The sequence below is a fragment of the Neolamprologus multifasciatus genome, chromosome 1, assembly GCF_963576455.1.
Source record: "Neolamprologus multifasciatus chromosome 1, fNeoMul1.2, whole genome shotgun sequence".
NCBI lineage: Eukaryota > Metazoa > Chordata > Actinopteri > Cichliformes > Cichlidae > Neolamprologus > Neolamprologus multifasciatus.
Genome location: NC_140439.1, coordinates 32,390,760 through 32,404,374, shown reverse-complemented (window position 1 = coordinate 32,404,374; position 13,615 = coordinate 32,390,760). Strand labels below are relative to the sequence as shown.

The window sequence follows — 13,615 nt, the reverse complement described above, 5'->3', positions numbered from 1 at the left end:
TTCAGTTTGATGCTCTATACAATTTGCAAGAAATTGAATGCCTATTTACAGCATATAAAATGTTTTCAGTGTTCTGCATTAGCTCACAGGACAACAACAGAAGAGATCATTTGTCTTTGACTGGCTGTAAGTTGCATTGAGCATCTCATGAAATTAGCAAGTTTTAGATTTGGAGCGATCTTGGAGATTGTGGTTTCATTTCTGGGACCTAAACCAAGTCCAGCCTCTGCTGACACCAGGAATTTGTTTGTTTGTTTCTTTTTTATTAGAAATCACTCCACCCTTTGCTAAATATTGCAAACATCAAAGAAATAAATAATTCCCTGGCTCTGAGACTTCACAAACTCACTCAACAAATTTCCTGGTCTAGTATGCAGATGACATTCAAACGTTTGCATATTATGAAAACAGAGTGTCTGATCAATTACACCCAACCCATTACTGGGTCTTATAGAATGGCAGCAATACAATAAAAAAGACTGAAGTAAAGTCAAGTCAAGTAAAGTCATTTTGGTGCCAAAGAGGTTAGAAGGTTAGAGCTCATGAGCTCTATGAATATTCAAATCTAAATTTAAACAATGTTTACCAAATAAAAATTCAGGCCACTGACCAGAGCAAATACACGCTTTATTTATAAAACTATTATTACTATTAATGCATGTTTCATGGATCTCTCCAAATAATCTTTCAGGGGGCTGCCGCTCCTAGGAAACAACATTCTACTCCACCAGTCAAAGTGCATTTCTGATTTTCTGAGTAAGGCAGGACAGACTCAGTAAGACTGTTTCCAAAATGAAATCTAAACATGATGAAACTGTTTGGAGTTAAACTCACAATGTCCACATTTCAAATGTCTAACTGGAAGCTTTGCTTTATTGCGAACATATTTTTGCATTTTCTTGATATTTTTGTATGCTCTGAGCAGTTCATCAGGCCAGCCTAGTAGTTTGATTTTTTTTTCCTACACCAGTTATAGTTTTAATCTTATTAAAGCACTTTTAAAAAGTCTTTACAGCGCCATGGGTGCTTGACTTTCTTCCAAGGAATGTATTTATCAAATACAGCGGTAAAGCCTGGGGGTCATTTAGGATCATGTATGCTGTTTAGCCAATTTATTGTTTTATCATTATTATGTTTAACGTCATCACCACCAATGGGGAGTAAGGTTGTATACTCAGTTGCGTTAAGTCGCTTCTTTGGAGGCTGGAATGTAAATCCAGGGGGGATTAGTGAGAACACAGTGAGCTGTAAACCCTTCAGTAGCTCTCCAAGAGGTCTCTGCCTTAGTGCGTAAAGTTGGGAAGGGGGCTTCGGACGCACTGCGCAGCACTTATTATCCTACAGGCTCCATGTGCGTCTCCTCTGCGGGATAGTTGACAGGGATTTGTGATATTTTGATGGCACTACCCGCGCGGGTCACTGACAGATGAAAACAGTGGCGTTTGGCGTATGTTAAGGCGTTTTCACTCGAGAAGATAATTTGTCCCGGAGCGCAAAAAGGGACATGGGTCAACTTTATGGTGCGACTCTTTTACCATTTGGCGCTATCTGTGTCGTTTTCCTCTGGGAATCTGGTGCCAGCTCCATCAGGACGACGCTTGCAATGGACACCTCAGGGTAAGTCTCAGAGATTTTAGTTGTGGGTCACATATAGGCAATATTGTTTATTGTTAATGAAAGGCAGTGTGATGATGAAACCATGTCTGCTGCGCTCATAATTAAGAGAAGTTGTATTATGTGGGTTTCTATCTTGAAGTATAAAAAGTTTCAAAAGTAGCACAAATTTCTGCACGAAAATGTTTGACTTATCGTTTATTTATGCTTTACGGTGGTTTTATGAATTAATGTGAGATTGAAGCTCTGCAAGTTTCTTGGCAGCTACCACTCCACTCATTACATTTGTTTGGCATTCAATTAAACCTCAAAACAGTTATTTCATTATCAGATTAGCATACGGTTCCAGAAATCATAACAGAGTTTAGTCTACGTTTTATGGGTTTCTGCTCTTTGCGACATACTCTGTGAGCAGCCTGTCACGGAGACCCCTGGATGAACCGCTGCAGCGCGTCTAATCTAATGTGATTTTCAAGGAAATGCAAAAAAGCAAAGGGAAAGTCCAAATGGTTGAAATCGGTTGCGGTGAGGAGAGCCAAATGTTGCTTGTGCTCAGACATAATATGACAGATGCTGTTAAGATGCCCGGAGAGAGTAGGTCAGGAGGTGAGGCGTCAATGGGAATGGAGCACATGCTCCTAATATTCTGTAGAAGACAAGAGGAAACCACTAAACCGCAAAGCAACAGGTTAAACACGGGGTAATTAACCAGAGTTTCGTTTGTCCAAGGACATGAAAACATGGGCATTGCATCTTCAGATTTATGTTTCCAGGGTATGTGTGTTCATCGGATTCTATTACGGAGAAATGAAAATTACCGCTGTGATTGATGTCCTTCTTGCTCGAGCACATTACTACCTCTGGTAGAGTTAGTAGTGGCTGTGCACACAGGAAATATGACTGTGTTGATATATTAGTCTGTTTCTTTGGCTGTTAAGTTTTTATGAAAATGTCAGAGTAGTTATTTGGGATTATGTTTCTAAATTAACAATATTCTCCGGAATTCTTCTGTTATGTCTTATGATATTGAAAACTGACAGAAAAATGTTACCAGACAGTCAAAGTGTTGTAAGCAATATCACAAATATCAAATAAATAGTTGCCTGTAATAGTCTAGCAATATCCAAACTGTATGATTTATCCATTGTAAATCTGGCCACTCTAAATCTTTCTTGGTCAATACCAAGTTCACCAAAACCTTTTCAGTAAAATTTGTATTTATTTAGTTTAGAGTTTACGTTAACAATATAATTTTATTATCAAGTAAGTGCAAGTCAAAAGACATTAAGTATCTTGTTTATTTGATTAAAAACACTGCAAAATTTATACTTTAATTTACAAAAATATAAAACAAATAAAAGCATAAACTTATCCAGGTGGAGAGACTGCAACTGTAAAGAACAGAAGATTTTTCATATATACTTTTAAAAGTGAATCAGGGTAAACCCTCAAATATCAATTCAAAAACTGAAATCTAAATTTTAAAAAATCTGTTGGGCTCCAATAATGCCATGCATTTGCATACATGCAGACTAGATTCCCGCCAGTCTTTTATGTAACAGTACTTTCAAATAATAGCTTGGATTCCCTGTGGTATCAAACTTTGAATATGGGGGAATTCCATGCTAAACTGTAACATCCCCCTTTTCAAATCCAACCTTGGATCTCTTTTTGCTTGTACTTCCCCACACTATGCAGCTTAACACTGCTGGAAAACAGTGCCAATCAATCATATTTCCTTTTCCCTTTTTTTGCTTAGAATGGAGTGTCCTGATAATAAAATCTTGACGGTGGAATATCCCTGCATTAGGGCCGATGGGAAGAATGGTACTTGCTTCAGGTAAGCTGTGCAACTGTCACTCAGATCATACATTTGGATTTTCCTTGGACCCCCGAGGGCCTAAAATCTTGGCCGCTAAGTGTGACGACAGTCAGTTACTCTATATCATACATTTATATCTATTGTTTTCCCTAGAAGAGTGAAAGGAAAGGATGAGTGCCTGTTAATCCCTGTAGGGCGAATTGAACATGAATTATTCTGAGGTTATGGAACAGTTTCTGCAACCACTAAACCACTCTGCTGTGTCATTTCCACAAATCCACATAGTTTATCCCCTTTTGGAAACTCTACATATCCACTTGGGAGTGAAAAATAAAAAAATTCCCAAGGGTCATTACATAGAGATTAAATGACGATCCTTGGTGAAGATAAACGTGTCAGATAACCTTTCAGAACATTCTTTTTTTTAAATTGTGTTGTTGATTCTCTTTGATAACTACTAGAGAATGTCTAATTTCAGTGTTTAGCAACACTAATGTTGTTTTCCCTGAAGTTTCCATCAGCACGGAGATGATTTCCACTCTCCTGTCCCTGTGACAATAAAACAGAACTTCAGCTTGGGTCCAAAGCTAAAACATTTCGGGAAAGAATCCCCCTTCCCCTGGGAGTAAGGCCTGTATTTTAACCTAAAAAGTAGAAGCAGTCTGTGAAGTGATTAGCTATTTTTATTATACTATACATACAGGCGGACAAAAACCTCTTTAATTAACAACACCAAATTTGGTTGAGCTATTGAATCAGCATTTAATAAAGGCAGTTTTTATGTAATATGTACAAAGTCAAGTAAAGTTGAAAAAAGATTAGCGGGATATAGTGTAGAGCAATCATCTAAAGTTCTGAAATATTACCTGAAGTAACTGGCCCCTCTCTTGTGCTTTTTCTTTATTACTCATAGTCTCCAGAAAATGTTTGACATTGTATTCTGTGTGTTTTGAAACAAAGGTTATGCAGACATTATGGTACTTTATAAGACTTTCGCCTCGTGATACATCACACACAACATGAAAAAGTTAACATGGATCACTAATGCTGACACCGAGATAAGTTTTGTCTGAAGCCGAACTTTGGCTGAGGTTTGCTTGTTGGTGTAAGAATATCTTTTAATAAATGAGGCACCAGGTCTGGTGTGAGGCCAGACCATGTGATCTGTTTGCTTTCAAGGTTAGACTGTAACAGGCTCTGTGTCTTGTTTAATTTCTGGCTCTATGAGAGATCTGTGGTGCTGGAGGAGGTGGATTAGATGAGGTTGTATTTTCCTTGCCATGCTTTTCTTTGTTCTCTGTTCAGCACAGACCTGGATCAAAAAGATTTCACAGATGACTTCAGGGGGAAACCAGATTGGTTCATTGTGTATATAATATATGACGTTCAATTCTGTTTTAGCGTAGGCTGTATGTTGTCCAGACATAACCGATGAGTGCCACACCACATTTTCATCTGTATTAAAAAAAGAGGTACTTCATGAGACTCGTATATTTGTTTTTCATCGTCCGTCATAGATTTATCAATCTTCTGGATTTTATCCAGCACATTTCTCTAGACAATTACTGTTAGTTACTGCTGCTCTGTGTGTCAGACTTATCCATGAGCAACATCAATTTTAGTGCAACTGGCTTACTCTCTCTTATTTTTTGTCACCATCTACTGGACTTGACCAGTCAAGCTTACAGTGGCTAGTATTGTGATGAATGGATATGTTCTAAAAGGCTTAAGGTCAAAGAACTGCAGTGTGTCCTTCTTGTACCGATAACATGCATTAGAGCCAGATTTATTCCCTAAAAGGGATAAATGGAGCAGATAAAGTGGCAACTTCCATTGTGTGAGGTCTTGTTTGGCTCAGTCACTCATGAATCCTGTTGTTTTATTGCTTTTTATATTATTTTACACATGTGAGCAACATCAGGAGGAACCTGCATTGAATTAGCATGTGCTATAGCCAAAGTGGTATATCTGGGCAGATAATACAGAACATGTACTTTTTTATATATCTGAGTTAGCAAATATGCAATTCTTACAAGACAAGAATAAATCATTTGATCAATTAAAATATTTCAGCATGCTGATGAAGGCTACACACATGACATCTTAATTGGCCATCACTATAATAAGGAAGAAAATTACAAATAATTTGGAGCATTTAAACCTAACTGTCTAAATTATCCTGGGTAATTTTAGTTATGGGCATGCTCAATGACAATGCAGTTTGGGAAGTCACAGTGTTATTTCGTTGTTGCTTTATTTTACAGCTTTATGGTGTTGCAGTAGTTAGTACTACCTTCTCGCAGCATTAAGATCCTGGGTTTGAATTTGCTGGATGACCAGGGCCCTTCTGTGTGGAGTTTAAAGGTCTCTGTTATATTAACTGGTGATTTAAAATTGGTCCTATGTGTGCATATATTTTAGTTTATCTCTCTCTGTTTACTCAGCCATAGACTGGCAACCTATTCATTGGGATAGAGAAAAATTGGAAAATTGGCCTTGTGATGATGGGGCATAAACTCTATATGCAGGGTGGATACAGCCACTCTTTAGTTATATTCTTAAATGGTCAGCAAGGGGCGGCCCCTCTGGTTGCAAAAATGCTTGGTCGTATAGAATCCTAGGAAAATCATTCTATTGTATCTATCTGTCCTTCCATTAATCCATCCATCCATCTTGTTAATTCAATTGGGGTTGTTTAGAAACTGGGGTCTTGTTCAGCAGTCACAAGCCAAAAGGCAGGACACAACCCCTGTAATCCCCAAAAGTTGGTTCTGTTCATGTGGACGTAGTGTTTTCAGTGGGAGAAACATTTTGTCAATCAAGTGACTTCTTCAGTCTCAGCTGACTGCTGGTTTCCCCAACTTATAAACAGTATATTTGCACAATAACGGAAAAAGGCACCACTGGCAAACAATGGGTTGTGAGGTCAGTTTCATAACCATTAATATGCAAATTATTAAGACCATTGATCAATGACAACTGATCAGTGGTCAATTGTCATTGATCAATGGTCACCTGGAGCTTTCTTTAGGTGCCTTCCCAGCTTTGACAAATGTCCAGCTGGGATAACCGCAACAAGAGTCAAACCTTGAATACTGATGTGTATGCGCTGGTTTACGGTACACATTTTACAACTTTTAAATGTCCCCAATTACTCATGGAAATCTCACAGTCTTGTGTTAATGTGATCAGTGAGTTGTGTTACGTCCTGACATTTGATTTTCACCCAGGTGTCATCGACATTCCTGAACCACTGACTTGGTGGTGTTCCAGGGTAGGATAACAGAGTCCTCTTTTCCACTTCTTGCATGTACACGTTGGCCACAACGGGTGAAACTGGGGAACCCATGGCAGACCCATCGGCCTGTATTACTGACCATTGTATGTGAAATATGTAGAATGAAGACACAGTTCCAAAAGCAAACACACTTGGTCAATGCTGAGAGTGGTCCTGTTGCTGAGATTAGAGTTATCTTGTAATCTCTTACGAATTACCACCACTGCTTCAGTGACTGGAAGACAAGTGAAGAGAGATGTAACATCCTCCATAATAACATCTCTTACCTTCTCAACAAAATCAGGGTGTTCTTGATGTGGTGTTTATAGCTACCAACGGGTTGAGGATCAAAGCCAGAAACTTTGAGATGTTATAGGTGATTGAATTGATCATACAGACAACTGGTCTTAAAGGTACACCCTGTTTATGTATTTTTGGTAAACTATACAGACTTGGCGTAGCTTTCCCTGGGTTAATAGCATTTTCTTATTCTGACTACTTCAGACAATATATCACCCTCTTCTGGTAACCACTACCTGGGTCTCATTTCACAGGGTCATGAGACAATTTTGTCACTGAGCAGTAGGGCTGCCACAAACGATTATTTTGATAGTCGACTAGTCACCGATTATTTTTGCGATTAGTCGACTAATCAGATCATGCATCCATTGGATGTAAAACGTACAGCTTATTGCACCATCAGCATCTGCTCTTATATAACTATCATTAGCTTACAGCTGTAAGTGTTTAAGGTATGTGCTAACTAAAAATAAAGACAAGTTGATGGTTTATTCAATTTTAATGAAATTTGCAGATTGTTTCGGTGAAGTTTAATAAACTCCTTGCTATCTAAAATATAACAGGACACCGGATTAAATTCTCGAGCATCTCACACTTCTGATAATCAGCTGTCTGCTTGACGTTTATTCAGCTGTGTAAAAACTATAACTTTAATCTCAGCCAAACTGATTTACTCAGGAACAAATAAAATACTAAACAAAAGCCAAACAATAACATTTTTAAGTTATCTAAGTGACTTATATATGTTTAACCTGAGTAGCAAAAGACAGCGGTGGGTTTGAAAACGATTTGCTGGCAGTCAGGTGTTCTCACGGCTCTAGTGAGCCCTGCCCCCGGCTAGCTATCGAGCTAGTGGGTAACAGATGTCTCCGAAAACGTCGGAGCGCTTTTGAAAATATGTGGTGTCTTGATAAACTGAGCAGATATTTGAGGTTTACACAGCTACATTCTCGCCTGAAAACATGTTAAACGTTTATTTTGTGACCCAGAAAGAATAATAAGAGTAATATTAAAACTAACTAACTGCCGCCATTGTTGTAAACTGAGCTGGGCTGCGCTATGAATTCTGGGACACAGCTTCTTCTTCTTCGGGGTTTAACGGCAGCTGGCATCCTTGTACATGCAGTGCTGCCATCTTCTGTTTCAGTCCGTTATTACACGCTTAAATCCTACTACTTATTCCTGCGTCTTTTGGGATCTTACAAAGCTTCAAACGACGCGTCGACTATTAAATCAGTCGTCGACGATTTTGATAGTCGACGTAATCGTGACTAGTCGACTAATTGTGGCAGCCCTGAGCAGTGACAAAATTGTCTCATGATAGTCTTCCTGGTTAAGCAAAACCATGCATCTGCCCTAGTCTTCCAGAAGGATGATAATGTTGGAATGTTGGGCGATGCCAAATCACTGATTAATCTAATATGTGAGACAAAATGCAGGTTCCATCCACAATCTTACAGCATTTTGTCATAGCCTTGAGTGAGAACGCCTACACTATTCTGAGGCGACAATGCTGACTCCCTCTCTTTCAAAAGACCTCCGTAGAATACCAAATGCAATTCTGCTGAAAATAGTTTATATTATAACCTCACATGACCTCTGTACATGTAAAGAAACCCACAGATTGACAGGCCTGCCATGCTGAGTTGTCGTGGCTAAGCCATAAGTGGACAATTGAAGTCTTTCAATTGTATGTGACCCACACCAGGTCAGTTTGACAGTCTAATCTCAACCCACAGCATTGCAGTGTCCAGACAGGCTGTACATTTTCCAGGAATTTCTGGTTCTCAGGGATTGTATTTCTTTACCTGGCACTGGTCTCTCATATTCAAATAATCTGGGAATATGTGCTATTTCTATAGCTTTTATTGAAGAAGACATGTTAAACGTTTGGAAAAATTCACACCTTCCAAAGAAAATGAGCTTAGTTGCAGTCAAAACAGCAAAGGAAATTATGGAACTTAAATCATGGTTGCTCTTACCACAAGCTGTTTCACTTTTATGAAAAGGATCTTTTAATGTTTGACAGTCATATTTCACAAATATTGGACATTCGCTTATGAATCAGGTATTGCATTCATTAAATAAATACAAATTAGTCCAAACTGTTGTCAGCACAATGAAGCTCTGACTCACCATGTATTGCAAGTGGTTGCTGTCAATGTTTATTTCGCTGATTATCTCAGCCTTGGTGTTGCCTTCCTCTGCTGTATTCCATCTGCCTTAATGTTAGTTGAATGCCTGAAATGTAAATGACATGTCTCGGTCTCAGGGGGGATTCCTGGTGTTGTGCAGAACTAAACTCACCATCTAAACAAAGACCGCATGTCCCCTCGCCACTGTGGCTTTCACAGCAATGAAGATGAATCAGCTCAATTTCTGCATTTCTATTGTTCTACCCACTTTGTGTTCTTATTCTGTCTTCACTGGTGGTCAAATTTCAGCCTGGCCAAGCCAAATGTACATGATTTGTACCCTGTTTCTGAGTGAGTGTGAGTGCCAGTTTGCATGTTTATGCATGAGAATGTATGAATTGTCTCCATATTGTCTGTGTTGGCAGTTACTGCAGGTTTACGATGATGGGAGTTAATTTTCTGCCCTCGTGCTTTAAGCGCTCTCAGCTGTGGAGTCAGATGGAAGACTGATGTGCTCCACTAAACTATAAACAAATTTTTTCACATGATTGACATTTTCTAGTTTAAATACCCTGCAGGGCTCATTACTGCAGTAGATAACACCCATAACATCGTGCTACAGTATGCAAGCTCAGGCTGTTGCTCAGGCAAAGTAGGGGATGGTGATAAATGTTAGGGAGACATGGTTGATCCTAATTGTTTCCATACTTTATGCTACTTTTGTTGTTACAATGATCCATCCCTCCCAACGGGATCATTATAGTTTTTTATTCCATCATATCCGAGAAGTTCTTAAGCGGTATTCATCTTTGGGATTAATTTACAGACTGTAGGATAACATAATGTTTTTTTCAAGTATAGAGAGGATGTGTTTCATTTGCAATTGGTAGCTGTGGCTAGGTAGTGAGTTCTCCTTCATTTGGAGAGTCATTGGTTCAGTCTCCAGCTGCGCCAGTCTGCATGTCAAAGTTTTGGGTAAGAACCACAAATTTTCTCTAAAACATCCACTGACGTCTGTGAGAATAGAATAAAAGCAGTGTGTGAAAGTGCTCAGTAAGACAAAAAAATAGCATGATAAACGTAGTCTTTTTACCAGATTTCTGTGTTCTATGAGGCTTAAAAGTTCAACCCATAACAAACTTTTTGTCTATTTCATTTGTTGTAGTGTGAGTTCAGGAAATCAGGAAATCAGGTGCAGATAAGTTTGCCTTCAGTTAAATTCACTGAAACAAGATGACTTAGCATTGCTAATAATTAGAACTATTATTACTGCTATCCACTGAAACAAAGTGTACAGCTAGTTAAGACAACAGCTCAGCCAAAAGCGTCACATCGTCATAAGCATGAGACTCTCTTCACAACTCTATGCACATTTCTTGTAGAAAGAATATTTGATTCTGGGTTTTACTATTGCACTGAAAACAGCATGTTCTGCCACCATCAATAAAATTACTACTATATTTAGAGAGAATTACTGAATTCAGTGGCTATTGAAGAAAGAACTGCAGCTTTACATATTATTTTATTTGACAACATTGGAAAGTTGTAGCCATATGTGGGAGGAATTTCTAAAGTCAGCAAATGCTGTGCAGTTGACTGCATTTGCAATCATTCCCTGATTTTAGTTCCAGGAATATCTCAGGTCTGAGTCACAAAGTCCTTGGTCATGTTGGCTGAATTTTTCCCTCTAAAGCTTCTTTGCAGGGGTCTCTGATATCACTACGATCTTGAGCCTTTCCACACATTTTTTCCTTCACGTTCACTATTCGTCTTTTCTGTTTGTCTGAAAATCGTCCATAGAGGTAATTCTTCACTCGAGGTCCTCACTTCCAGTAAGCATGGAGGATCTAAAAGCAGGCCAGAATATCACTGGCAAATGTATGTTCTAACGTTAACCCCTGTATAAATGGCCTGTTAACTGTATTTAATATGATGTTTGCCTATGATTAGGCTAGAAGTGAAGGAACACACATGCTGAAGCGCTCCACTGGTTAAAGGTATAATACAAGCTTTAACATTATGAGGTTTAGTTTAATTCATCCTTAAATTTCTAACCACAACTGCTTCCTTCCTTCAATAATCCTGCTGTTTTGCCTCTGTGATTGCATGCCGACTGCAGTACCTGGCATTCAAATGCATTTCATGTCAGATAAATGCAAGCTGTATGCGGTTTCCAAAAAGCAGTTTTGGCCAGAGTTTCTCTTTTGATTTTAAACAATACATTTCTGTGCAGAAAATCCATTTTATTAAGGAAAGAATGATCCGTCCAAGTTTGGTTTTAACTACACAGTGATGTGGCTCTAAAGTCAATTTGATAGCAGGTTATTTCAGTTCGTTGGTTCAGACTGAAATATCCCCTAACTGTTGATTTGATTACCATGAAACTGAGAACTGCTTGGGTAACACCCTCTGCCGTGTACCTGACTGTTCATCTTGTGCCACCAGCCAGTCAACGTTTTCAGCCATGTAGACGAATATTTAAACATCTCCTAGAAAGATTGGTACACATGTCATTTATGTTTCCCAGATGATTCCCGTTCTTGTAATCATATTCTGTAGCAGACATGTAGTCCTGTCACGAAATGCTTGAAGAGTGGATAGCAGTGGTTTTAAAGGTCATGCCACAGTGTATGTATATTTATAGCACAATTAGAAGAGCCTGCTAAACAAAAGTCCAGCATGTTTCTTTTACTTTCTATATCTTTTGGTCAGAACAGATGAGGTGAAAATATTTACATGTATGGAAACTTTCAAAGTGCTCAGTAAGAGGCATAGATTCCTTCCCAAGTACCAAGTCCAAACACAACCCCCTCCACCCACAGCCGCCCTATGTGTCACCCAGAAACATTTAAAGTGTTCATTTCTGGGACCCGACGGAGTCTGACTCACCTTCATGCCTGGACTCCATCTCCATCTCCACTCTCCAGCTTCCCTCTTTCTAGTTGAGCTCTGCTTTGCTCTGGGGAGACACAAGCCAGGCCTCCGTCTAGTAGCCTCAGTATTAATGCTGGGGTAGAGGTCAGGTCAAATGTAATAAACAACAAGTTTTTTACATGTTAGATGCTGGTTTGAAGAGAATGTGATTACACAGCTTTGACAGTTTTTGTGCTAACCAGATATGTTAGTGTTGAGAAATTAGTCCCGTCTTTGTCCTTGTCAAAAATGATAACGGCTGATCTCTTTAGGGAAAAAGAACTAAGTGTGACAGGAAACACTTTAGTCACTCTTGATTTGACACAGCAGCCTTTGCTTGTGTCCTGATAATTTCACCTCTTAGGACCTTTGTGTCCTGGGAAAGGGTAAGATGAGGCCACAAGGGAACGTCTCTGGTGTCACGGTCCCGCTGAGTGAGGAGTGCGTGTAAAGTTTCAGCAGTAAAAACTGAACTAACGCTTATTTCCGGGTGAATGACTCCCTAACTTCAAAGTTCATTTAGACCAAATCATTCAATGTCTAACTGACTGACCAATTTGTTGACTGACTGATTGACATGCTGAGGTGATTGATTAACTCATTGAGAGGCTGATAGATTGTGATGATGGTGATCCTTGTGTGTCTCTGTGTGTGAACTTTGCTCTGTGACACCTTGTGTTATGTCAGGGTCTTAAACTCCCTCTCTTCTCCTTTGGATTTATTGCATTAGATTTGGCTTTTGCCTCAGCTCTGAATCCTAAAGGGACTCTTCACATTCTTAGATACTTAGTGATATGAAATGGGGTAGCTTGAAGGCTTAGTTGGAATAAAATGTATTTTTAAAAAGTACTGAAATCACTAGTTGTTAAAAAAGAAAACAACAGCAAAAAACAAACAACAGAAATGAGTCATCAAGCAAATTCTGAAATGGCACTCACGACATGAGAACTAATATAATTTGGCATGCTACTGGCATTCACCCAACATGCATTCATCCATTTAAATAACTTAGATAAGTTATATAACAGCCTCTGCGTGCATGTTTCTTTGATAGCAAGTTGACATTTTGCACAAAGAAAACTCCAGAAACTTGGGAAAGAGCAGTAAAAAGAACAAGAAGAGACTCATGATCCTCCCAAACTGTTTTTCCTGCCCAGTTTTGGCTTGACGCTATGCCAAGTGTTCAAGAAACCATCCATTCAAGAAACGTCCATTATGTAGTTTTCACTTTTTTTCAGCCTTGGAGTTTAGAAAGAGATTTCTTTGTTTATGTAAGGAAGATTAATGCAGTGATATGCAATATTTTACCCAGATTTTGCCCATATTTAACAAATTTATTTTGACACAAATTGTAGCTTATGTAATTATGATAAAGTCTGGAGAAAAACACAATTTCTTCAGATATCATTTATTCTGATGCACTCTGATGTGGGTAATTTTCATTCAATTCGATCAGTACTTTTAAACATTTTGCAGTAGTTGTTATAAAACAACCATTTGCATTTCCTGCTGGTCCATTAGCAACCAGTATATCCCTTATTAACGCAAATGTAT

The 13,615-nt window shown here is 38.8% G+C and overlaps 1 protein-coding gene across 1 annotated transcript in view; it reads left to right on the top strand.

Annotated features, from left to right (window-relative positions):
• The first annotated feature begins 824 nt into the window (after nucleotides 1–824).
• Nucleotides 825–13,615, top strand: part of LOC146526091 (collagen and calcium-binding EGF domain-containing protein 1-like) — a 39,009-nt gene continuing 26,218 nt past the window's right edge. Inside the window, exons 1-2 of the mRNA XM_085152232.1 lie at nucleotides 825–1,617; nucleotides 3,374–3,454. Of these exons, the coding sequence (XP_085008358.1) occupies nucleotides 1,505–1,617; nucleotides 3,374–3,454 (194 nt within the window). The 5' untranslated portion in view covers nucleotides 825–1,504. The remainder of the gene's footprint in view (nucleotides 1,618–3,373; nucleotides 3,455–13,615) is intronic.